Raw genomic sequence first — 24,979 nt, forward strand, 5'->3', positions numbered from 1 at the left:
TCTGGGGCTCAGGGAGGATCATGGCCAGCTCCCGGCCTATTTCACAGGGTTAGTTGTCTCATGGGTCTATGTTATGTCCCCGCAGCAGGACTGTCTTTGCTGGTGTGTGTGTGGGCCTTCTCTGCCTGTGTAACAACTAATGACTCCCCACCAGCCCGGCACAGTACTGCACTGGGAGCCCCGCAGAATCTTTGTGTGTTTGTGTGTGTGTGTGTGTGTGTGTGTGTGTGTGTGTGTTTATGTGTAGTGCTGGGGATTTAAACCAGGGCCTTGAACATGTGGGGCAACTGCTCTACCACTGAGTTATACCTCCCACCCCTGGCTGGGATTGAACTCATGGACACATGACCACTGAGCCACATCTCCAGCCCTTTGTATTTTAGAGACAGAGATTCACTGAATTGCTTAGTGCCTTGAAGTTGCTGAGGCTGGCTTTGAATTCACAATCCTCCTGCCTCAGCCTGCAAGCCGCTGGGATTATAGGCATACACCACCATACCAGCTGGCTGTTTTTTGTAGGAGGAAGTCTTGCTATATTGCTTAAATTGGCCCCAAATCCCCAGGCTTAGGTGATCCTTCAGTCTTAGCCTCCCCCAGATTCTTGTTCCAGGTCATGGGCTCATGGAAGGCTTCCAGTACCTCAGGAGGTCCTCAGCATTTGGGGATGGGGGGCAGATCCCAGGTCTGCTGCTACCTGCCTCCCCTCCTCAGTTAGGGAGGTGGCCTGAGTGAGGCTCTGTGTTATTTGGGGGCCTGTGCTATTTGTGAGAGTGAAGCAGGGAGCCTTGGGTTTACCTGGACATGTAGGAAGCGCCACTGTGGAGCCGCTCACAGCTTCCGAGGGCCGGTGGGGGCTCAGGGTGAGGCATTGTTTTTTGTTTTATACCAGATCTGTTTATAGCCTGTCTCTGGCTCATCCTCCACAGCTGTTTTGAAAACACCTTTAGTCCATAAAATGTGGAAATTGCATCTGAGCCTCAAGCTGAGTCATGTCTTTGAACCAGCTCTCAACTGGATGGCAGTTTTTTTTTTTTTTTTTTTTTTTGGCCAGGCCTGGGGTGTGGCTGGCTCTGTGTGGGTCTGTGTTTACCTTGTGGGCAGCCCCAGGTGACCTGTAGATCCACTCAAGCCCCTGGCACAGGCTTTATTCAGACACTCATGAATCAAGAAGCATTTTTAAATTGGGCATAGTGGCATGTGACTAATCCTAGCTCCTAGGGAGTCTGAAGCAGGAGGCATGCAAGTTTGAGGCCAAACTGGGTAACTGAGCAAAGCCCTCAGCAACTTAAGGAGATCTTGTCTCAAAAAAAAAAAAAAAAAAAAAAAATTAAAGAAGCTTTTTCAAGCCTCCTTTGTTGGAGAAGGGAGAACTTCAGGGTTCTCATATCCGTAGGTAACACAGGGGAGGTGCAGATGTGGGAAGAAGAGGAGACAGGGAGGTGACTGTATGACCAATGTGATTCTGCAATCTGTACAATCAGAAAAATGAGAAATTATATTCCATTTGATTCAAATGTATGAATTGCCAAAATCATTGTAATGTCATATATAGCTAATAAAAAATATTGGTAGACAACAACAACAACAAAAAAGATGTAAAATTTTTAAATAAATTACTCTTATTAATATATATATATATATATATATATATATATATATATATATATATATGAAAAGAGGAGACAGGGAAGTGGGGCACTGAGAAGAGAATGGGGAGGCCCAGGTCAGCTGGAGCCCACCCAGTACCTCTCTCTAGGCGTCCTTGGCCTGGACCACTATCTACCCACCATGACCTTAGCCAGAGGTGACCTTTGGGACCCAGCACAACTCTTGGCTGGATGGGAAGGAGAGAAAAGGTAAGAACAGAAGAAACTTGTCTTGAATGAGCACCTTTTGTTAGTGTCTCGTGGAGGGTTCAAGAATCCTGGCCACTTGCCTGTATAAGGCCTTGGGTTAGTACTTTTATTTTCCAAATATTATACCCTCATCTGGCCTCCTGAAGGTCAAGGGAGATGGGCCAAGCAAAGGACTAAATAATTGGCATCTCGGATTTTTATAAATCGTATTGACACGGTTCACATTTATCAAGAATGTTCTGCAGCAGCTGCTTTTATTTTACTCAGAGTCTTCCTCCCAGTAAGCACATTTAATTCTGTTGGCAACTTTAAAGTGAGTTCTCTTTTTAGTCCTGTTTTCAGACCAAGGAATTGAGGTATGGAGACATTAACTAACTTGCCCCAGGCCACAGGAACAGTGACAATGGAACAGAATTCTGACCCAGGCCACTATGGAATAATTTGGATTAAATTGGTTTTTCTCAATGTGAATTCTCCAAAACCTCATCTTTTGTCCCTTTTTTTTTCTCTTTTTTCAATATCTCTTTCTTTCTTTCTTTCTTTCTTTCTTTCTTTCTTTCTTTCTTTCTTTCTTTCTTTCAGAGAGGAGGGTCTAATTATGTTACCCTGGCTAACTTCAAACTCCTGGGCTCAATGGTCATCTTATTTCCCAAGTAGCTGGGACTATAAGTACACATCACTTTACCCAGCTTCTTTGGTCCATTAAACAAAAATTGATCCCTGAGCCAGGCACGGGTGGTAAATGCCTATAATCCCAGCAGTTCAGCAGGCTGAGGCAGGAGGATTGCAAATTCAAAGTCAGCCTCAGCAATTTAGTGAGGCCCTGACTCAGAATAAAAGGGCTGGGGATGTGGCTCAGTGGTTAAGTGCCCCTGGGTTCAATCCCCAGTACCAAAAAAAAAAAAAAAAAAAAATTGAGCCCTGCATGGTGGCACACACTGTAATCTCAGCTGCTTGGAGGGAGTCTGAGGCAAGAGGACTGCAAGTTCAAGGACAGTCTGTACAACTTAGACAGACCCCTCTGTCTCAAAGAACAAAAAGAACTGGGGATGTAGTTCAGTGGTGGAGCACTTGCCTAGCATGTGGGATTTCCTGGCATCAATCCCCAGAACTGTTAAATTTTTTTTTTTTTAATAAGGTTAGAATTGCTTTAAAAAATTGTTTCCCAATCAGATAAACATAGAAAGACTTGGAACATTGCCTTTCACTCATGGGAGATTCATAGGGCACTTGAGTACAGTAAAAGGCCATCAGAAGTTCCTGATTGTGTTTAACCCAGCATTTCCCAAACTTGTTTATTCTCCGAGTCTTCGAGTCTTCTTTCTTTTTCTTTTTTTTTTTTTTTTTTTTGGTACCAGGAATTGAACTCAAAGGAACCACTGAGTCACATCCCCAGTCCTATTTTTTATTTTATTTAGAGACAGGGTCTCACTGAGTTGCTTAGAAACTCACTTTTGCTGAGGCTGGCTTTGAACTCATTGATTTTCCTCCCTCAGCCTCCTGAGCTACTGGGATTACAGGCATGGGCCTGACTTCAAGCCTTATTTCTAAGGAGTGCTTTTTTAAAAAATATTTTTTTTTTTTAGTTATACATGGGTATAATATCTTTATTTTGTTTATTTATTTTTATGTGGTGCTAAGGATCGAACCCAGTGCCTCACATATGTGAAGCAAATGCTCTACCACTGAGCCATAACCCCAGCCCTCTAAGGAGTCCTTTTTAAGATGGAGTTTGAAGCCTACAGGATCTCACAAGTCACCTTTGCTGGGTCAAGGGATTTTGGTCATTTTTTCCCTCCTCAGTACTGGGGATTGAACTCAGAGATGCTCTACCACTGAGCTACATCTCCAGCCTTTTTTATTTTGAAACAGGGTCTTGCCAAGTTGCCCAGGCTGACCTCAAACTTGCAATCCTTCTTCCTCAGCCTTCCAAATCGCTGGAATTACAGGCATGCACCATCAGCCCCAGATGATTTTTACAGTCTCATGGGGAAGCCCCATGGACCATCTTGCTTTTAGGACCCTGTTTTTTTCTTTTTTTTTTTTTTTCCCTTTGTTCCTTAGGCTCGCTCTCAAAGGTACAATGAAAGGTGGATAAGGTTTTCTGTTTTAAGACTTCCAGCCCAGAGGCTCAGGAGGCTGAGGCATGAGGATTTTGAGTTCAAAGCCAGCCTCAGCAAAAGCAAGGTACTAAGCAACTCAGTGAGACCCTGTCTCTAAATAAAAGTACAAAATAGGGCTGGGGATGTGGCTCAGTGGTCCTGAGGGTCAATGCCCCTGAGTTCAATCCCTAGTACCAAAAAAAAAAAAAAAAAAAAAAATCTTTAGAAGCCTGATAAGGGTGGAACAGTGTGAATTTCAGAACTTGAAGGGCCTGGAGAGCCCACTGGGTGATTCCTGGCATAGTCTGAGAGCCAGGGAAGGCTTCATGGATAAAGTGAGAGCGAAGTCGAGCAGATGAGTGTCTTGGGATGGTCAGAATTGTAGATAAATATTTGTACATTTGTGGAAAACCATGCTTTATCTAGAGTCTACAGAAAATCCCTTGGCTGATCTAATTGAATCCTATGAAGGCTATTTTACAATTCTATAAGTTGTGGGTAACTGAGAGACAATACAGAATCTTTTTATTTTTTTCAGTACCGGGGATTGAAACTAGGGGTGTTCTACCACTGAGTCACATCCCCAGACTTATTTTTTTTTTTAATTTATTTTGAGACAGGGTCTCACCAAGTTGCCCAGACTTGGCTTCAAATTTGCAGTCCTCTTGCCTCAGCCTCCTGATTTGCTGGGATTACAGATGTGAACTACTGTGCCTGTCAGAGTCCTTGTTTCCAGGCCTGCAGATTCCACTCTGTCCCTGGACAAGTTGCCTCCCCTCCCCAGCTCTGTTCCATTTGCACATTGATTTCCATATTCCCGGTCAATAAATGTGTCACTCAGATTTTACTTGAACTGGTTACAACTGCCTGGTTCCCTTAAATTGATTTAGGAATAGAAAACAATCTTTAACAAATGTTGACTTAAAAAAAAAATCTGTATGTTACAGTCATGATATTGTCCATCTCTGTCTCTGTCTCTGTCTCTGTCTCTCTCTCTCTTTCTTTATTTTTATTTTTTATTTATTTATTTTTCCTTTTTTTTTTTTTCTTTCTTTATTTTTAATTTTGAGACAGGGTTTCACTAAGGTGCTTAGGGCTGGCTTTCAACTTGCAGTCCTCCAGCCTCAGACTCCTGAGTTGCTGGCTGGAATTACAAGTATGCAACACCACTGGGAATGTTGTTTCTTTTTGGAAAAAAATAAAAATGACAGTGAGAGCCCCACCCAAGCAGAGGGCATATGTGCTGAGGCCTGTAGGCTCGCTCTCGGTACAGACATTGATCAAGCAGGTAGCCTGACCTGACCCTACAGGAGTGAACCATCAGGTGACACTGAAACACATTAATTTTTCAGCACTTAGTCATGAAGGGTGGAGGGGGCTTAAGAAAACTGAAAAAATGCTAATAATCAATTGCCAGGCATTGTATGCACATACAACTTGCCATCACCTCTATTTGGTATGTCTGAAGTGGCATTAAATGCACCTCTGCAGTGGAATCCATTGAAGCTTTTGAAGGTGCAATGGAAGTGGTCCTTCCTGGCCAGTCAGGGAGCCAGCCAGTGGTCATGGGCCATTTTGTTTAATGAGTTCATCTCACAAATGCAGGCAAAACCCACCAATAGCAGAGGTGAGTGGGACATTTGCAGCCTTGTGTATGAAACCAGTGTCAAAAGGCAAAATTAGAACAAATTTAGGTGTAGATCTAATCAGAGCAACCTCCCTCCAATAAGACAGAATCAGAGCTCCCTAGGCAATAACAGAACAGTGGGTTTAATAAGGTGGGAACAGGAACAGAACAATAGAAAAATAACTGGGTAATACCAGATTATCAGGTTACTTTATGTCTGCCTGTGTGTGTATGTGTGTTTTATTGGGGATTAAACCCAAGTCCTTAGACATGCTAAACAAGCTCTCTACCGTTGAGCTGCATCCTCAGCCCTATTTATTTATTTATTTTTAAAAATTTTATTTACTTATTTTAGGTGTAGATGGACACAACGCCTTTATTTTTATGTGGTGGTGAGGATCGAACCTGGGTTCCACCCACGCTAGGCAAGCGCTCTACTGCTGAGCCACAATCCCAGCTCCTATTTATATTAGTTTGAGACAGGTTCTCTCTGAGTTGCCTAGGCTGATCTTAAACTTGCAATCCTCCAGCCTCAGACTTCTGAGTAGCTGGGATTACAGGTGCCCAGCTCAGGTTGCTTTTTGTAATGGTTCAGACAAAGGGGACTTCCTTATTACACTGACTCAGGCAGACTGGAATCTAGTTTTTAGGAAAAACTGGTCTGTTTTGGAATCTGTCTGCTTCCTTAGAAGTTATATTTTATGTAGCATGAGTGACACCATTTTGGTTTGTTCTGGTCTGTTGGGCCTAGGGCAGAAGCTCAGTCCAAAACAATGGTCTCCCATAATTTTGTTTCACACCAGGAGACTCCATATGCTTATTAGAATTGCTATTTCTAGAGACAAGTTCAGTGGCACAAGCCTGTAATCCCAGCAATTTGGGAGGTTGAGGCAGGAAGAACACAAGTTCAAGGATGGCTTCAGAAACTTAGTGAGGCCCTAAATAACTTAGTAAGACCCTGTCTCAAAATAAAAAATAAAAAGGGCTGGAGCTGGGGCTCAGTGGCTCAGTGGTTAAGCATTCCTGGGTTCAATCCCTGTACCCCCCACGTCCCCCCCCAAAAAAAACAAGATCCTGAAAAGCACACATGCACAAAAGCAAAAGGCACTGAACTCTTCATCTGAGAATGCTGATAATATATGCAGCACGTGAAGGAAATTGAACTGGGGCTCCTCCAACCTGTCCTGGAGCAGGTGGCCTGCAGCCATATGGCCTGGGTTAGCCTCGGGCTCTGCTGGGAAGCTTCCCATTTCTCTTCTTCCTCCTTCTTGTCCACTTGGGCTGGGTGCTAGGAGACAAGGGTGACCCAGACACTGCTCACTTGAAACTCATGTTTAAGGAGACAATACAATAGGGAGGGGTCAGGGCTGGGAGGAAGTGCCCCAGGAGCTGTGGGCACAGAAGAATCCCCAGGGGATGTCCCTGTAACCAAAACTGGTGAAGGGGAAAAAAAAATAGCCATCCCCATAGAGTACCAGTTGGGACTGGGTTCAGATATGCTGGACTCACAGGAATGCAGGGGGTGGTAGCAAGAGCTGGACCCATTTTCTTGGAATTGGATAGTCAGGGGATACTCCTCTGTTCCCTAGGCCTCCTGCAGGGCAGCCCTGCAGGAATCCTTCTGATCCCTCAGCTCTGCTTCCTTGTTTGATTTGTATAACAATCTGCTCAGGCCAGCTGTGGCCTCTGCACCCAGGGCTGGAGCCCAGTACTGGCCTCTGTCAAAGCAGTGGGGGTTGGGGGAACTCTCATAATAAGAAAGGCGACTGGTGCCTCCTAGACAGTCTTCGGCAGGAAATCAGTCCTTGGGGACCTGCTGATTCTGGGGTAAGCTTGGGTCAGTTCCAGATGAGGGACCCTCTTTGAAACTGCCTCCTCCTGGCATAAGACCCAGAGTTCTTTCCATGGGGCTTGCTACAGCCTGATCCCCAAAGAATTTATCCTGCACATACCCACATGTAAAGGGATATAGGGAGGGGTAGTCATCACAGCAATGCTCATCTTACCAAAAGACTAGAAGTAACCTGTGTGTCCAACAGGGAGGGATGCTGGGCTGTGAACCCTTAAAAAGAATGGAGTTCTTTAGAGCATGCTCATATGGCAGAGGGAGCTCTTACACCCCCATATGGGGACTTTGTGGTTCTGTGCCCCTAGGTGTTGCCACAAATGCCTTAGCTGGGCTGTCCCACATGCCTCAAAGCCTCCCTGCTTTGCGTGGCTCCAGTCCTTGCCTGACACTCTGGCTGAAGCAAAGGAGTGAGATGGAAGACTTCGGAGACAAGCTTCGGAGACAGATGGGCCTGACAATCCCAGCAGTTGGGCCTATTAAGAAGTGACACATTTTACTCTCTGTGCCTCGGTTTGCCCATCTATAAAATAAGGACAATTGACGGATCTCCTAGGTGAGATGAACACCTGGTATACAGAGTGAGCATTCAACAGAGGTGAATGTAACTTGAGTTTTATGCAGTGGGAACAGCTATGTGGGGTGCGGGTGCAGACCAGAGCAGGGCCAGGGTCTGTGAAGATGCCTTGTCAATCTGTGGGGAGGCACACTGGCTCCAGGTCTCTGGGTCCTGCCCATCACCTTTGTGTGTGTGTGTGGAGGGCACCACGCCACCCTCACAGTAGACAGTGTTCCCAGAGAGGAGTTCAGGACACTGTTTCCTGAGACAGAGCAGAGGGGTGGGGGAGGAAGCTGATGCCTCCTCTGGGACAAGGTGGTGGCAGCCCCCGCTCTCCCCCACCTGCCCTGAGATTCACCCTGTCTTGCTGGGGGTGGGAGGTGACCTCAGTTCACCCTCTGGTCCCTTTGGAAGGGGTGGGGTTGTGCTGCACGTGCTAAGGGAGCTTGCTGTGGTGCTAGAGGGTGTGATTTGGGGAGACCTGGGAGGAGCTGGTGGAGATTATGCAGGGTGATGCTCCCCATCTGGGCATGGGGGACTGAGCTGGAGGAGAGGGGACTGAGTAGGAGAGGGGCTGGAAGCTCGCGGTATGGGCCCAGTCCTGGCCAAGACCCTCCATGGTGTCCAATCGTGCCCCATGGCCAACTGCAGACCCTCAGCCAGCTCCCCAGGAAGCCCCCGTCCTCCCAGGAAAGCTGTGTGCATCTCCATTTAAAATTTGTGTCGGGCTGGGGATGTGGCTCAAGCGGTAGTGCGCTCATCTGGCATGCATGCGGCCCGGGTTCGATCCTCAGCACCACATACAAACGAAGATGTTGTGTCCGCCAAGAAGTAAAAAATAAATATTAAAAATCTCTCTCTCTCTCTCTCTCTCTGACTCTCTCTTTAAAAAAAAAATAAATAAAGTTTGTGTCACTTTCTTCCCTTACTGACTCAGTGACTCCCCCTTTCCTTCTTTAAGCTCATATCTCATTATCATTCTTTCAACAAATCTTAAACTAAAAATAGCTAACATTTCACAAATTATCTTCTTTATTCCTATCAAGGAGCTTATTGTGTTCCTGTTTTCCTGATGAGGAAATAGAGTCCTCGAAGGCCAGGAACTTGGCAGAGGCCGCTCAGCTATTAAGAGGCCCCACGTGCCTTCCTGCCTCCAGAGCAGGAGTCCCCCAGGGCTCTGAGCTGCGAGGGTGAGACAGAGCCAGGCAGGGCCCCCAGGCTCAACCAGAGGGGTTCTGTGGGCACCAACAGGGGGTCTGGGCTGTGAGTGGGAGATGCCAGGCAATGCTTCTGGGGAGGGGGCCTTAGAATCTGGGGCAGAAGGTAGAGGGGGAATCATGGTAGAACAAAACCCATGTGCATCCCCAGCCTCTTTTATTTTAAATTTTGAGACAAGATCTCACTAAATTGCTGAGGTTGGCCTCAAATTTGCAATTCTCCTGTCCTAGTCTCCTGAGTTGCTGGGATTATAGGCAGGCATCACAGTGACCTATCCTGCCTGTAATCCCAGCAGTTTGGGAGTTGAGGCAGGAAGATTGCAAGTTCAAAGCCACTCAGCAAAGGCGAGGCACTAAGCAACTCAGTGAGACCCTGTTTCTAAATAAAATACAAAATAGGGCTGGGATGTGGCCCTGAGTACCAAAAATAGAAACCCTGGTACCAAAAATAGAAAAAAGAAAAAAAGAGAGAGAGAGAGAGAGAGAGAGAGAGAGAGAGAGAGAGAGAGAAAAGAAAAATGACATATGCTCTTTAGTCACAAACAAACAGGCAGTCTGGGGAGGGGGAGCTCCAGAATGGAGGGAGTGAGGATGCAGGTGGAGAGAATATGGGTCAGGGTTGTGCTCTTAGAGTTAGAGGCGGGTGAAACTGAAAGAGGTCCATGGAGCTCAGGATGCTCTCCAGGGCTGCAGGGAGGACAACCTTGGCCAGGCGAGTCAAACCCAGTTCTCCAGGCAGTCCAGGTAGCACCTGTCTCAGGGGCTTAGGATCCCAGGACTGGGACAAGCACTGCTGGCAAGAGGTGCTCCGTGTTCTTCCTTCCTAGGGGGGCTAAATACCCAGGGAACCAGCAGGCCTTTTCCAGCTCTTTCCCTGAACTCAGTTACCCAAACAAGGAATTTTTATTCACTTTTTTAAAATATATTTCTTAGACTTTCTGGACCTTTATTTTATTCATTTATTTGTATGTGGTGCTGAGAATCGAACCCAGAGCCTCATACATGCTAGGCAAGTGCTGTTACCACTAAGCCACCACCCCAGCCCCTTTATTCACTTATTTGCTTATTTTATTTATTTTTTGAGATGGGGTCTTGCTAGGTTGCCTATGCTAGCCTCAAACTCCTGATCCTGCCTGATTTAACCTCCGAGTAGCTTGGCAGGAAATCTTACCTTTATCTAGGACCTTCAAAAACTCTGGGTCCTTACACTGTCTTCCTGAAAACCTTATTTACGTTAAAATGTCAAAGACTTATATAGCTTGAAATGTAATGGTTCTCAACTCTGCCTATTCAAAAGAATCATCCAAGGGGTTATGTATGTGAAGGAGATGACCATTCAGTGTTTTTTTCTTTTCTTTTCTTTTCTTTCTTTTTCCACCTTGGAGTCTTGATCATGGTGCTACATCACCCCTTTTTATTTTCTATTTTGAGCAGATCTCACTGCGTTGCTGGGCTGGCCTCATGCTTGCTCTCCTTCCTCAGCCTCCCGAGTAGCTGGGCTCACAGGCGTGCACCACCACGCCCGGCTAACCATTGTTTTTATAAAAATAATATATGCTCATTCTCAAACAAAACACAACAAGCAATGCAGAAAAGTACAAAGAAGGAAGTGACAAATTTCCCCCAGTAGAATGCCAGCTTCACGAGGGCAGGGTTTTCTATTCTGCTCTCTCTGTATTCCCAACACCTAGACTTTCCAGAAGAGAGTCATATTTTCTACAGTGCATTCCCCTGTGTTAGCATTTGACAAATGTCATAGCATTTGTGAGGCACGGGGTTCCATCCCCAGCACTGCCAGGGAGCAGGGTTAAGAGGCAGGATTCTACCATACCTGCTCGGTTTTAATCAATCAATCAATTATATGTGGTACTCAGCTGAGAATTAACCCAAGGGTGCTTTACCATTGAGCTAATCCTCAACCCTTTCTTTTTATTTTTATTTTGACACAGGGTCTGACCTAATTGCTCAAGTTGGCCTTGACCTTGTGATTCTCCTGCCTCTGCCTCCCTAGTAACTGGGATTACAGGCAGATACCACCACCCCTGGCCCTGTTCCTGATTTTGATGCTAATGTTTTCACTTTGTCAAGATTTATAACACATCTGTTGCGACCATAATACTTCCAGTATTTAGTCTTAGTCCTGTATTTAAATAAATTCCATTCTATTTTTTCAACCACATTTTGTCCCTGAGTTTTGCATTTGAGTAATCTTTTGGTTGTGTAAGAAAAAATTGTCAAAGACTTTGAAATGAACCCCACCCCCCTGCAAAATGATGTCCTGCAGCACACCTTTCTGGGTCACCTCTTTTTTTTTTTTTTTGGTAGCACTGGGGATTCAACTTGGGACTTCACACATGCTAAGCATGCACTGAGCTACATCCTCAATCTCTGAGTTGCCTAAAATTGTTTTTCTTTTTTCCTGTAGTACTGGGTATCAAATCCAGGTCTTCATACATGCTCGGCAAGCACTATATCCGGGTTACCTAATTCTTTAGGGTACCTCTGTCCTTCAGCCAATCTAAATTTTAGTAAACAGCAATGCAAATGATTGTTGTCATCAAAATGCAAAATTATGGGTGTGGTGCACCCTCTGTAATCCCAGCTACTCAGAAGATTGAGGCAGGAGAATCAAAAGTTTGAGGCTAGCCTGGGCAACTTAGGGAGACACTGTCCCAAAATATGAAATAAAAAGGGCTGGGGATGTGGCTCAGTGATGGAGCACACCTGGGTTAAATCCCCAGTATGGCAAGGAAGAAAGAAAATCAATGCCCAAGGATTGTGCCCAGTGGATTTCAGTTGATCTCAGCCCCTGACTGTTGATCGACTTTGCATGCATGTGTAAATCCCAGCATTCCTTCTTTGCTTATCTATGTATGTGTTCCATTTTCCCTTGAGCCAGCTGTCACATATTACTTATTCTCTAATTACTTAATGAGTTAAATAAAAATGTTGACATGTGTTCATTTTATATTTTGCACGAGAATCATGATTTTACCTCTTAAAAAAAAGTACCCTTTTAAATGGTTAGCTAGATTTCATTACGGAGAGTTTTGGTCTTACTTCCCCAAAGGGCTCATGGGTGCTATTATCTCTGACCTTTTCCATGTTCTCTATAAATCTGAACAACTTCACTGGGTGAAGTATTCTTGGCTTTCTCTTTTCCACACAACTTTGAAGACTCGGCTCCCTTGTCTTCTGGCATTCAATGTTGCTGTGGAAAAATTTGAGGCTAGATTGTTTTTTTTTTTTTCCTTCTCCTGGGTGCCTGAAGGTTTTTGTCCTTTATCCTTAAAAAGTTCAGTAACTCAGTCAGTAGGGCCCAATGCTGATCATTCTAAATCTGTCCCCCTAGTTTTCTTGTGTCCTTTCAATTCCTACAGCAGGTCCTTCCTGCAGTTTCTTGAGGGGAAAAAAGTTTCTCTCCCATGCTATTGTTTGATTTTTTTTTCAGCACTGGGGATTGAATCCAGAGGCACTCTGCCTGAGCTACCTCTCTGGCCCTTTTCATTTTGAGACAGGTTTTCATTAAGTTGCTGAAGCTGGCCTCAAGCTTGTGATCCTCCTGCCTCAGCCTCCCGAGTTACAGGCGTGTGTGCATGGCATCCAGCTTCCTGATACTACTTTCTGCCTTCTCTTCTCTGTGCTCTTTTCCTGTCCAGTTCATATTCTCATTAACTTTTCTCAAGCATGAAGCCACTAGTGTCTAAGAATTGCCTTCACCCCTGGACACATGTTTCCTCTCAGTTTGTGGCCTCCTGTGATCGCCCTCCCTTTCCGGGCAGTTGAGTGTTGGTTGTCTGCAAGTTCTTATCTCGCTCCCTTTCGGCTCATCCTCCAGGCATTTAGCTTGTTCTGGCAGCAGAACCAGCCTGCCCCTTAGAAAGACAGTCTGGTGGACTGTGAAGTTTTTTGCTTTTCAGTAACAGAAGTGGGCCAGGGAGAGTCCCCTGACTGAGGCCACCCTCACTGGGGCTCCAGGTCTCCTTCCTGCTATTCCTTAACTGCCTTGTCCTCTTCCTGTCTGAGTGTGTGTGTCCCTCTCCCAGGCTAGTACCATCCCATGTCCATGAAGATGGAGGAGACGGGACACCATTTCTCTGGAGGCTGTCTGTCCGTCTTGGTTAGGGGGCTCTTTTTTTTTTTTTTTTTTTTTTGAGAGGGAGAGAGAGAGAGAGAGAGAGAGAGAGAGAGAGAGAGAGAGAGAGAGAGGAGAGAGAGAATTTTATTTTTTAGTTTTCGGCGGACACAACATCTTTGTATGTGGTGCTGAGGATTGAATCGAACCCGGGCCGCACGCATGCCAGGCGAGCGCGCTACCGCTGAGCCACATCTCCAGCCCTAGGGGGCTCTTTTTGAACCTAGGGGCACTCTATCACCGAGCTCTATCCCAGCTCTTTTTATTTTATATTTTGAGAAAGGCTCTTGCTATGTGCTGAGGCTGACCTTCAACTTGTGATCCTCCTGCCTCAGCCTCCCCAGTTGCTGGGCTTACAGGTGGACACCAGGTAACTCATTCTTTTTTGTTTGTTTGTTTTTTTTATGTCAACACTCAAATTTTGTCAGGCACAGGGCAGGAGAGTCTGTACTCTTCCCTCCGTCTTCCTTTTACAGTCTGGACTTCCTTAGCAGCCTCTTCCAAAAAAGTAAATTCCCACGACTGTGCCCCAAAGACCTGGTTCTGTGAGTCTGGGCAGAACCTTGCCCTCCCCACCCAGGTGACGCGGATGTGCTGGCCTGGGCTGAGAACTGCTGACTCATTGACCAGGGGCATTTATCTTTTAGTCAAATTAAAGGAATGCAGCTCTGCTTATGTAAATCCTCCTAGTGCTGAACACTGAACAGGCTTGGAATGTCCTAGTGGGTGGGCCAATCTGATTATTAGCCTCCATTCTACTGGTGAGGACTCTGAGGTCCCGAGAGGGGAAGTGACTTGCCCAGGGTCATACAGGAAGTCAGTAACAGGCAGGGTTGAAGAACTGGAAATGCTGATTCCTGATCTGGGGACCGGGGTTAGTGTGTTACCTTTTATGGCAGCCTACCTCTTAGAGCAGGAAGGTCTTTTTGTCTAAGGCCTGGGGGGCCCCATTCCTATTTCTGGGTCTGGGGTTATTGGGGGAAGGTAGCCAGACAAGCAGTCCCATTCCCAATCCCAGTCCCTCCAGGGAGAATGACCCCCACGTTCCCTCCCCCAGCAGTGCTTTAAGCTAGGAACCTGCGAGTGACCTTGGACCAGGCTTCTCGTTGAATGACCCAGGTGAGCAAGCAGCATCAGAAAAGGTGGGAAATTTGGAATTGGGATTGGAGATGGGGTCGGTCAGGTTTTTCGGGAGGGTCTTCAGCTGCCCAGAGAAGGAGCTGCCAGAGAAGTCTGGGCCACAGCAGGGTAGCAAAGCTTGACTGGGCAGTTGGGCTGAGGTGTCCTGCATATTGTCACCACACGCTGGCTCCCTTCTCATCCTGCCCCACCTTGAGGTAACCCAGCTGGGCCAGCCTGGTGATGTCAGGCAGCCCAGAAGAATCCTGGTCCACCCTTGACTTCTTTGTGGCCCTGGTGGTTCAGTGGCCCCATTGTGAAAAGGGGGAAGAACAGGGCTCTCTGCACAGGGAGAGATCCCCTGAGGATGAGAGCAGAACAGAGCCCCGGCCAGTCAGCGCAGGAACTCAGCGACAAAACTGCTGAGCTCAAAATAGACCCACTCCATCAGGTAACATTTTATTGGAGTTTTTTTTGAGTTGAGGGGGGAAAGCACCTCACTGTCACCACAAAGCTGCCATTTAATTTCTTTCTGGATCATTTCTGATCTTTGCCTGCTAAATTTCATTCCCGACACCTATCCCCCAGGGTCCTCATTTTTCTTTTTTCGGGGGTGGGTGTGGGGGTGGGTACTAGGGATTGAACCCCGGGTTGCTCTGCCCCTGAGCTACAACCCCAGGCCTTTTTATTTTTAGACAAGGTCATGCTAAGTTGCTCAGGGTCTCACTAAATTGCTGAACTGGCCTTGAAATTGCAATCCTTCTGCCTTGGTCTCCCAAGTTACTGGGATTACAGGTGTGGTGACCCCCAGGGTCACCTCTATTGCTCAGTCCCAGCCCTCTGTTTGGATAGCATGTACCAAAAATGGAAGATGAGAGCGTCCCCTTTCCCCCAGTGTGCCCCGGGGAGTGTGAGTCATGACAGCGCCCCAGCTTGCACCGGTGACCCTGCTCTGGGAGGTACGTGAAGCATGCTTGGACTTCGGTAGACTCCTGGCAGTCACGCGGTGGTGGCTGCGATGACCTGGCTAGATGTAGGAGCACTGCGCTGGACTTGCACATAGGCTGCGGGGCCCCCATGCCCCTAAGTGGACCTTGAAGACATCATCCACATGCGCTGGTTTCTCTGCTTTTCACAGCAACCTCAGGGGCTGACAGGCCAGGGGCCACTGCTGTCCCTTGGGATCCCACTTTACAGGCAAGGCAGCCAAGCTTAGAGGGGCCGAAGGCTCAGGGAACCAGACACAGTCCCACACTGCCCCTACCCTGGCTGAAACACCCAGGACCCTGTCCACCCCTCCACCTATTCACACTGTGGGACCCGCAGCCCGCTGAGGGCCTCGCTGCTCGTCCAGGCAAGTCTCCCAGGCTTATCTCCCAACAACTTACAGGCACCTTGCTTTTACTCTCTTTTTGGAAATAATGTCCCCTTATTCCGGGGGGTTTCATGTTCTTTAGTTTGCTCTGGCCACCTTCTTTTGCTGAACTGTCTCCTCACTTTGGAGAATGCCTGGCTCTCAGGGAAGGAGCTGCCCCCATCTTTGTCCCCGGGTCTGCTTCAGAGAGGCCTGGGAGTGGCTGTGCTGGTCAGTGCAAATTTGCAATGCCTAAAAATAGTCACACAATTGAGGATTTTAGAAGTGTCCATTCCCTGGGTCTTCCAGGGATTCCTAGAGTCTGGATTGAGAACTCTTGGGTTATGGGGTACTGCCTACTTGTTCTGCCCATCTCCAGAATTCTGGAATCTGGGTGCTTATTATGGCTGGGTGGATGGATATGGCCATGTCTGAAGGAGGCTTTATTTATTTACTTACTTTCTGATGCTGGGGATTGAACCCAGGGCCTTGCACATGCGAAACATACATTCTACAACTGAGTTACACTCCTAGCCTGAGGCTGCTGCTTCTTTTTTTTTTTTTTTTAATAGCAATTTCATAAAAGGACTAAATTGAGAATGGCTGAATGGCTGACTCAACTAAGAACTATGTCCAGTTCACTTGCTAATTAACATCTGTACAAATCTATACAACAATTAACTATATACACAGCATGTGTCCATATACTCTGCTATAATAACAATAGCTCATGTTCAGGGAGTGTCAAGGTGCCACACTACTTGATGCTGAGTTCATATTATCTTGTCAGTCTTCCTAAAAAATCAGAATCATAGAATTTTGCAGTTATGATTCCTCTGAGGCCCAGATAAGTTAAGTAACTTACTCAAAGTCACACAGTAAGTGGTAAAATTGGCCTTTGACACCAAACAATCTGACACTACAGCCATTTGATAAGTCTTCCTTCTCATGAATGTGTGGGGAGCCTGGACCCCCACCCTCACCCCCCCCAACTCCGTCCGGAGACTTGAGTCTGTTCCTAATTCAGCTGGTTGAATCCTGTTGGGGCTTAGGCAAAGAGAGCAAGCTGTAAGAAAACATTTAAATTGTGTTTTTCTAGAAAGTATAGGTCACACATTGGTGCCTAAGGCCACTGTCTAGGAGTCCTCAACAGGCTCATTATGAAGCGTCCTTTGCCTGGCCCAGCAGGGAGACAGAACACTGCTCTCAGGCAGATTTAGGCTGTAAGATGACCACCTTTGACCCCAGAGGCTGGCAAGCCCTGGGAAATGTCTGCTCACACAGTCTGTTTTTCCTTTGCCTTTAGCACAGCCTAAAAAGTGCCTGCTGGGAATGGCGTTGCTGTTCCTTCTTGTTGCAAAGACTCTTGAAGATGCACTTTGGAGCTGGAAGGGGCTTACAGCCCTGTGTTTCTCAGGAGATGAGTCTCCTGAAAAATCATCTCTTCTGTGCAAGGTGGTTCCACTGTTCCACTTCCACACTCCTCTTCCTCTCCCCAGCCTCCTTTGCCAGGCCAGTCCAACATTGAGGATGGAGATAACCTAGCCATCAGGGGACCACATGTACACCTTCTTCTTCTCTCTCAATTTTATTTTTATTATTATTATTTTTTATATTGGGGTTTGAATCCAAGGTAGTCTATCATTGAGCCACATCCCCAGCCACTTTTATTTTTCTTTTGAGATAGGGTCTTGCTAAGTTGCACAGGCTGGCCTCTAATTCTTGAGCCTTCTGAGTAGCTGGGATTAGTGGCATGCGCTACATATCTTAATTCTAATTGTTAAGAAACCAAGGATGGAAGAGAAGTAAGAGCTGGGCATGGTGATGTGGGTCTGTAACTTGTAGGGAGGCTGGAGCAGGATTGCTTGAGCCAGCCTGCCCAGCCTAGGGAGTCCCCATTTTGGGAAGGAAGGAAGGCAGGCAGGCAAGAAGCTAAAAGTGCTGTGATCTGTGTTTACCCTGAGGGCTGCCCCCTGGTGCCCTTTTCTATGCAGGAGGCCAGTAGTTCTCCAAATGTGGGCCTAGGACCCAGCATCAGTAGCACCAGGAAGCTTGTTAGAAGTGCAGACCCTTCGGATGGTTGTAGGTCAGTGGTGCTGTGCTTGCCTGCACATGCAAGGCCCTGTGTTCAATCCCGGGTACCGCAAGAAGTAAATAAATAAAATTTAAAAATGAAAGAAAAATAAATTGAATGAAGAAAAGCAGACTATCAAGCCTCTCCCAGATTTGCTGAGTCAGACTCTTTCCACCATCGCCCCAGGTGCAATTCTGGGTAAGTGTGAGGACCACTGGCCTGGGTCCTGTCTTTCTCAGCTGAGATCCGGAACTCTGCACAGGAAGGATCCAATTACAAAGTTTGCAGTTCTCACAAAAGCCTTCCCACATCAGGTAAACTGCAGGTGCGCAGGACAGAAAAGGGAGTGGAAGCAGATGCTGGGGAAGCTTAGCTGGGCTAAAAGTCTTAGCTCATGATAACTGATACAGCTCTAAATCAATAAATGGGGGAAACTGACTAGCTATCTAAGAACAAATAAGACACTCACTAACCCAAAACATCAATATACACACAAAAAAAGAAATTCCAGGTGAATGCTTAGGTCAACCAGCAGGCAACTTTCACCTGTCTTGGAGAAGCCAGCAGAAGCAGTGAGGGAGGATGACAAGTGTCCTATGCCATCACCCCACAGACTGCAGACCCCTGTCCCAGCCTTCTGTCTAATCTTCTCCTGGAGGGCAGTCTAGGAAGTGGCCCTCATAACTGTCCCTTCACCCATCCATCACCCATCCATCTACTCTCCCAATCACCCACCGATCTGCCCATCATCCATTCATCTATCAAACAACTGGTAATCAGACATTTTCTGTGCATCAGTCCCCCTGGGGCATAATTTAGATCTGGGAACAAAGATGCCTAAGCTTTGGAAGATAGGGGGTGTGACAGGTCCTATGGGTGCGGGTCCAACTCAGTCTGTTTTCTGTTACTCTAACAGAATATTGGAGCCTGGGGAATTTATAAAGGTAAAAAGTTTATTTAGCTCACAGTTCTGGGTGCTAGGGATTGAACCCAGGGGCTTTACCATTGAACAACATCCCCACTCATTTTTTATTTTGAGACAGGGTCTCACTAAGTTGCCTAGACCGGCCTTGAACTTGTGATCCTCTTGCCTCAGTCTCCTAAATTACTGGGATTATAGGCCTGTGTCACTGTGCCCAGCATAGACCATGCTTGAGGAAAACAGTGCAGTCCTGCACAAATGAATCTAGTCCTATAGTAAGGACCTAATCACCTCTTGAAGGCTCCAACTCCCAGCACCACCACAATGGTAATGACATTCAATGGGAGTTTCTGAGGTGACAAGTCATGTTCAGACTACAGAAAGGTCCTTGCAGATGAGCTGGGGTCCTCCACCTTAGGGTCCTCTCCCTGAACCAGAGCTCTTGCTGTGCTCCTGTCATGTCATGTGGCTGCTCAGGCAGGTGACCTGGCCAGGTGTTCATCACCTTAAAGTGAGGGGTGGGTCAGGCTGGGAAGGGTTACTTTCTGCTCTGAAGGGGGTCCCTAGATGGTAGGCTTAATGTTCCTTCTGCTTCCTCTAGGAAGTGAAGAGAGGGGGCCAGGAGAAAGCACAGGGTGTTCCCAGTGGGGATGGCCAGGCTTGGGATCCCTGGCCTGGAGACCCCATGGTTGCTCCAGAATCCTGTGTACCATTTCTCACATCTACTCGGACTGGGGCTGGCCCTGTGGTGCCCTGTCCCTCAGGCTCCGATACTACATGGGTTCTCATTCTTTTCCTGGGGTGTTTCCCTCACTGCCTGTGACCTTACTAAAGGGTGGCAGGGCTATGCCCATAGCTGTGTGTTTTGGCCTGAAAATGTCTGTGGAAAGCTGGGCATGGTAGAGCATGCCTGTAATCCTGATCCCAGCTATTCGGGAGACTGAGGCAGGAGGATCAAAAATTGGAGGCCAGCCTGGGCAAGTTGGTGAGACCCTCTCTCAATATAAAATAAAATATAAAAAGGGCTGGGAATATAGTTCAGTAGTAGAGCCCCAGATTTAATCCCTAGTTCTGGGGCAGGAAGTGGGGAGAAAGGAAAAAAAAAGGTTTGTGGAATATATGACCAAAAGGATGGATGCCCACAACAGCCTTGGGAGACTGGAATCAGGTGTTATTCTTATTGTGCATGCATGAAAAATTGAGGCCATAGAGCTTGCAGAAGTCATGGACTGCTGAGGAAGGGACAGGTCTGCCAACTCTGGACCTGTGGCAATGCTAGGTGTACAAGTGCCCATCCTGTGCCATGCATATGCAGTTGTGCAGGCTGTGTCTGGGTTCCATTTGGGCATGTGTCTGGTGCTATTTCCCCCAGATGCTCAGCAGGGCCACTGCAGACACAGTTGTTCCTCTGTGATATTAGTGGGGTTCTGCCTCTCTTGTCACAAGAGATTCAAAGGCCTTCCCAAGGGGTGCTTGGTCTGAGCAGGACTCTGCCCGCAAGTCTTGGAGCCTGATGTCCAGGCTGGGAGGCCGGAGTCTGCTAATGGAGGCTCTGCAGGGCCTTCCTGAAGATGGTGAGGAGCTCCCCATCAGGAGTTCCCAGCAAACCACCTCTGCAAGCCGAGGGTCATTGCCCTGTGTCATCCCCTGCGGAGGGAGTCTTCCCTTTGTATTCCACTCCAAACCAGGTCTGGGCAGAGTCAGGGCCTGCCTGATCTTTCCTGGGGTTACGTGGAGATTGGCAGGGACTGAGGAAATGGGTGATACCAGTAGACTTTGTGCATGGCAGGCTCTGAGTGGGGGACCCATGGGGACAGAGACCCTCTGGAGTGAACTCCCACATCCTGAGTAGATCTCAGCTTAGGGGCCATCAGAGTACTGTTTTGGCTTGGTGGCCAAACCTTTGGGATCATGGAACCATGCTGTGGAGCAGTGAAATCACTACACCTGGTCAAAGACCCAGCCTCAGGCCCTGCTCTGGGGATGACTCACCCTCACAGAATCAAGTTCTAGCTTCTTGTCCTGTCCTGTCTTCTAGTGGCTAACAGAACAGGCTGGAAGGCCTCTTCAACTGCAGTGTCTTGCTTCCATCCTCCCCCCTCTCCTTCCAACGGTGAACACGGTCTGGCTGAGAGCCTTAGTCAGGGGAAGAGCAGGAGGGCATGTGCAAGGCCAAGGGTGTGGGTCCTTGCAGCTAAGTTCTTCAGAAATTGAGCCCTTGCCTCAGAGCACCCAGGATTGCAGCACCTCGCGGGGTGTAGGCAGAGCTTGGGGCCCAGCCTGCTTCTCTGAACCCTGGTTGCAAGGCCATGAGGGGCTGTGACAGCTGCACTGAAGAGACTGCAGGACCCAAGGGGACTCTACCCTGGCTACCACAGAGCACCCGCAGGCCAATGTCCCTCTGCCCAGAGCCCTCTGCCAGGGTGGAAGTCCCGGACTGTGTGGAGCTGGCGGCTGTTACCTCACCCAGGCAGCTGCTCAGAGCTGAAGGAAGAGCTGGGGCTGAGCCTCTGGGAGCCCCAAGGATATAGAAGGCCTCCAGGGCTCAGAGCAGCTCCAGGCGTTGTGGGAGGTGGGAGGAAGAGAAGCAATTTCTCAAGAAAAGTAAGGGGGCCTGGATCACAGCCTCCGTTTCCTCTTTTGGAGAAAGCAGCAGCTCAGCTGTGCTGGGGGCCAGTTCTGCAGCTTTCTGTCCCCGGAGCCTGCAGTATTGAGCAGAGTAGGTCAGAGCAGGCGGCTCCCAAGACTTTGGAAAAACAGGGTTGGGAGAGGAGGTTGGCTTACAGGGAAAGAACGCAGATTCTTGAGAGCACAGACCTGGATTCCATCTAATTTACTGTCCTATGTGGAACACTTTTGAGAATGAAAGGGGCTGTGTTAATTATGACACCAGGACAACAGATACAAACTGGGACTCAGGGCAAACCGAGATGTGCGTTACCCTACTTATTACCACTTCCTAGTTGTGTGGGTTTGAGCAAGTTATATAACCTCTCTGAATTCTGCTTTCTGTATAAAAAAGGATACTATGATGTGCCTGCCTCCCAGGGCTGTTGGGGGATGAAAGTGATGGACTACATTATGTGGGAGTTCCTGGAACAGCCCTTGGCATAGACCAGGCTCTCAATGTTTGTTTTCTTCCTCTGAGGAAGTAAACAAGGACCCACCTGACTGTACTGAAGTGAAAGGGTTTCAGGAGCGTGTGTACACAGCTCTAGAGACAGATTCCTATTCTTCCTGTGACTGCGATTCTTCCTGTGACCTCCAGAGGGGTGATGGCGAAGGTGGGAGTCAGGTGTTCCTTATGGCCTTCCTATGCCCCAGGGAAGGTGGGCCAGTGATGGTGCTGGGCTGGAACTCCCTGGTGGACTTGTACCCTGCCTGCCCCTTGGTGGTGAATTTTGTGTCCACAGAGGGTTCCCATTATGGCCCAGCCTGGAGCAGCTTTGCTGTCACTTGTCTTGGCTTGCCTGCTTCTACTCTTTTGGGGTTACCCTGTGAGGGGAGGAGCACTTGCATTCCTGGGGATATCTGGGAAGGCTAGAGGCCAAGCTGGAGTTAGGCAACTTGCATTTACTGTGCCCCCTCCTGGGGCCAGATGAACTGAAGGGAGCTCATTCCAACCTACAACTTTTCCAGAACTGGGTCTGGGGCCAGGCTCTGCTACTTATGGTTAGACTTTTTAAGTCAAAAGTCTCCAGGCCTCAGACTTCTGCTGGGAGGTGGGGTGAGCCACCCTATTCTTGAAGCTGCAGCTGAGAGGTATAAGGCAAGGGCAGAGGGCAGTGCTGGCCCTGCATATACATGGCCTCAGCTCTCTACCATTTGGGTTCCCATGTAGTGTTGCCTGCTTCTGTTCCCCTGTAGCCCTGGAAGCCCCTGAAGGCAGAGTGTGCACTCACGAGAGGCTGAACTGCATCTCCAGAGCCTAGTACAGAGGTGTGCAGGAAACTAAAGGATGTGGCTTCACTTCTGCTCAGTGTGCTCTGCAAAGGCCCACGATGCTGCAGCAAGTGGAAAGTGATACTGTGGCTCAGGGAGACCTTGTGCTGAGACATTATCTAGGGCCTCAACTACTGGCTTCTTGGTCCTCCATTCCTTCTCTTTACCCCTAGAGAAGCTTCTACCTGCAATTCAAGTCAGGGTTTGCCAGAAAAGTGGTTTCTCTGAAACAGTTAATTATGAAAGACGTCTTGGGGTATGGAGCTCAGCCCTCCACAAACTCATTTGGCCAGTCCCTAGCAGTCAATACAGAGCCAAAATCCTCAGGTGGCAGTTAAGGAGGCAGGAAATAAGCAGCTCCTCCCAGTGGGTGCAGGGTCCACCTCAGTCCTGAGGCCACAGGCTGTGGCCCTGAAGGCTTCCAGCCAACCCTTTCAACACCTGTAGCAAGGAAGTCCTCTCCTGAATGAGGTCAAGGGGTGGGACATCAAACAAAGGGCAAACCAAGAGCCAAGTTAATATTTAATACATTCTTATTAATAGAATCTGGCCATCTCCATTCAATGTTGACAAAACAAATTTTTTTCCTCTAGTACTGGGGATTGGTCTCAGGGCCTCATGCATGCTAGGCAAACACTTTACTACTGAGCTATACCTACAACCCTTTTTATTTTTGAGACAAGATCTCACTAAATTGCCCAGGCTTAGGGCTGGGGTTGTGGCTCATTGGTAGAGCACTTGCCTAGCAAGTGTGAGGCACTGGGTTAGATTCTTGGCACTGCATATAAATAAATAAAATAAATTGCCCAGGCTGGCCTTGAACTTTTAATCCTTCTGCCTCAGCCTCTCAATAGCTAAGATTACTTAGCTCCAGTGTTGAAAATTTGACAGGCAAAAGAATGGCATCTCATGGTTTAAATTCATATTTTTAATTAGAAAAATGTAGGATTTTTCACATATTTGTGGGACATTAGTATTTCTTCTTCTGGAACCAGGCCATTCACATTCTTTGTTAGTTGTCTTCTGTATTAAGCTTTTCTCAATGATTTATAGATACTCTTTGTATATTGTGAACATTAATCCTTTGTAATGTATTTTCTCTGTCATTTGTCTTTTAATTTTGTTGTATGATTTCACAATGTCCCATGGGTGTCTCTTCCTTTGACTTCTGTGTTTCATGTTATACTTAGGATTTATCTGAGAGATGATTCAGCTGCTGCTTAGACATTCTGAGAAAAAATGGCCACAACACTTCCAGTGGCAGAAAAACATGCTATTCAAAAGAAAGTATTTATTTAAGCCAGGTTCAGTGGAGCACGCCTGTTATCCCAGTGGCTTGGGAGGCTGAGACAGAATCATAAGTTCAAAGCCAGTCTTAGCAATGGCGAGGTGCTAAGCAACTTGGTGAGATCCTGTCTCTAAATAAAATACAAAATAGGGCCAGGGATGTGGCTCAGTGGTTGAGCACCCCTGAGTTCACTCTCCAATTAAAAAAAAAAATTATTCAAAAAATAAGAATGATCTCCCCTAAGCATTTATTTAAATATTAATATATAAGTAAAAATTTCAAAATGGCATAATAAGACTAACAGCTCTATATTCACAGATGGTCAGATGCTGACAAACAAGATCTATGTACATCAAGACTTGGTTGTTATGAGAATGCATATGAAGGCCTAAGAAATGGTCTATTTATAGGCTTTGGTGGCGCCATAATTCCCAATTTTCTTCTGGCCCCTGATGTTGCCTGAGAACCATGCAAGGCTGAACTGGATCCCATTATGTTGGAGGATTTACTTTTAGAAGATATCTTTCTGCACGTGGTAGTCCCCCTAAAAATGTGACAAAGGAAAACAAAAAAGAAGAAAAAAAAAAAGAAAATTAAAATGGTAAACAAAAACAAAAGTGAACAGTCTTTTTCTTAACCTGCTTGGAGCCATGATCCATGATTTTCCTTGGCTTCATGTCTCTGTAACCCTGGGTAAGGTAAATTTCCTTTATTAAATATACAGAAAATTGAGGATGTGTTTTTACTACTACTGTAGCTAGGAGTAAAAACACATCCTCAATTTCTTGAAGGAAGAAAGGCCCACTGCCCATCATATAAATGTATCCTAAATTTGTCCTTCTAAATGTCAAGGATTCTTTTTTAATTCTGTCATTTGTGACCAGGCCTCAGACCCTCTCTCTGCCTACTCCTTCTGCCTACAATCAGAGCCCCTCTGC

At 47.1% G+C, this 24,979-nt stretch overlaps 1 protein-coding gene across 1 annotated transcript in view; it reads right to left on the reverse strand.

Moving 5' to 3' along the window:
- Positions 1 to 23,621: 23,621 nt before the first annotated feature.
- BLM (BLM RecQ like helicase) overlaps positions 23,622 to 24,979 on the reverse strand; it is a 103,896-nt gene continuing 102,538 nt past the window's right edge. The window contains exon 22 of the mRNA XM_081292420.1: positions 23,622 to 24,585. Within this exon, the coding sequence (XP_081148546.1) occupies positions 24,408 to 24,585 (178 nt within the window). The 3' untranslated portion in view covers positions 23,622 to 24,407. The remainder of the gene's footprint in view (positions 24,586 to 24,979) is intronic.

This window comes from Spermophilus citellus (assembly GCF_964194105.1).
Source record: "Spermophilus citellus genome assembly, chromosome: 4".
NCBI lineage: Eukaryota > Metazoa > Chordata > Mammalia > Rodentia > Sciuridae > Spermophilus > Spermophilus citellus.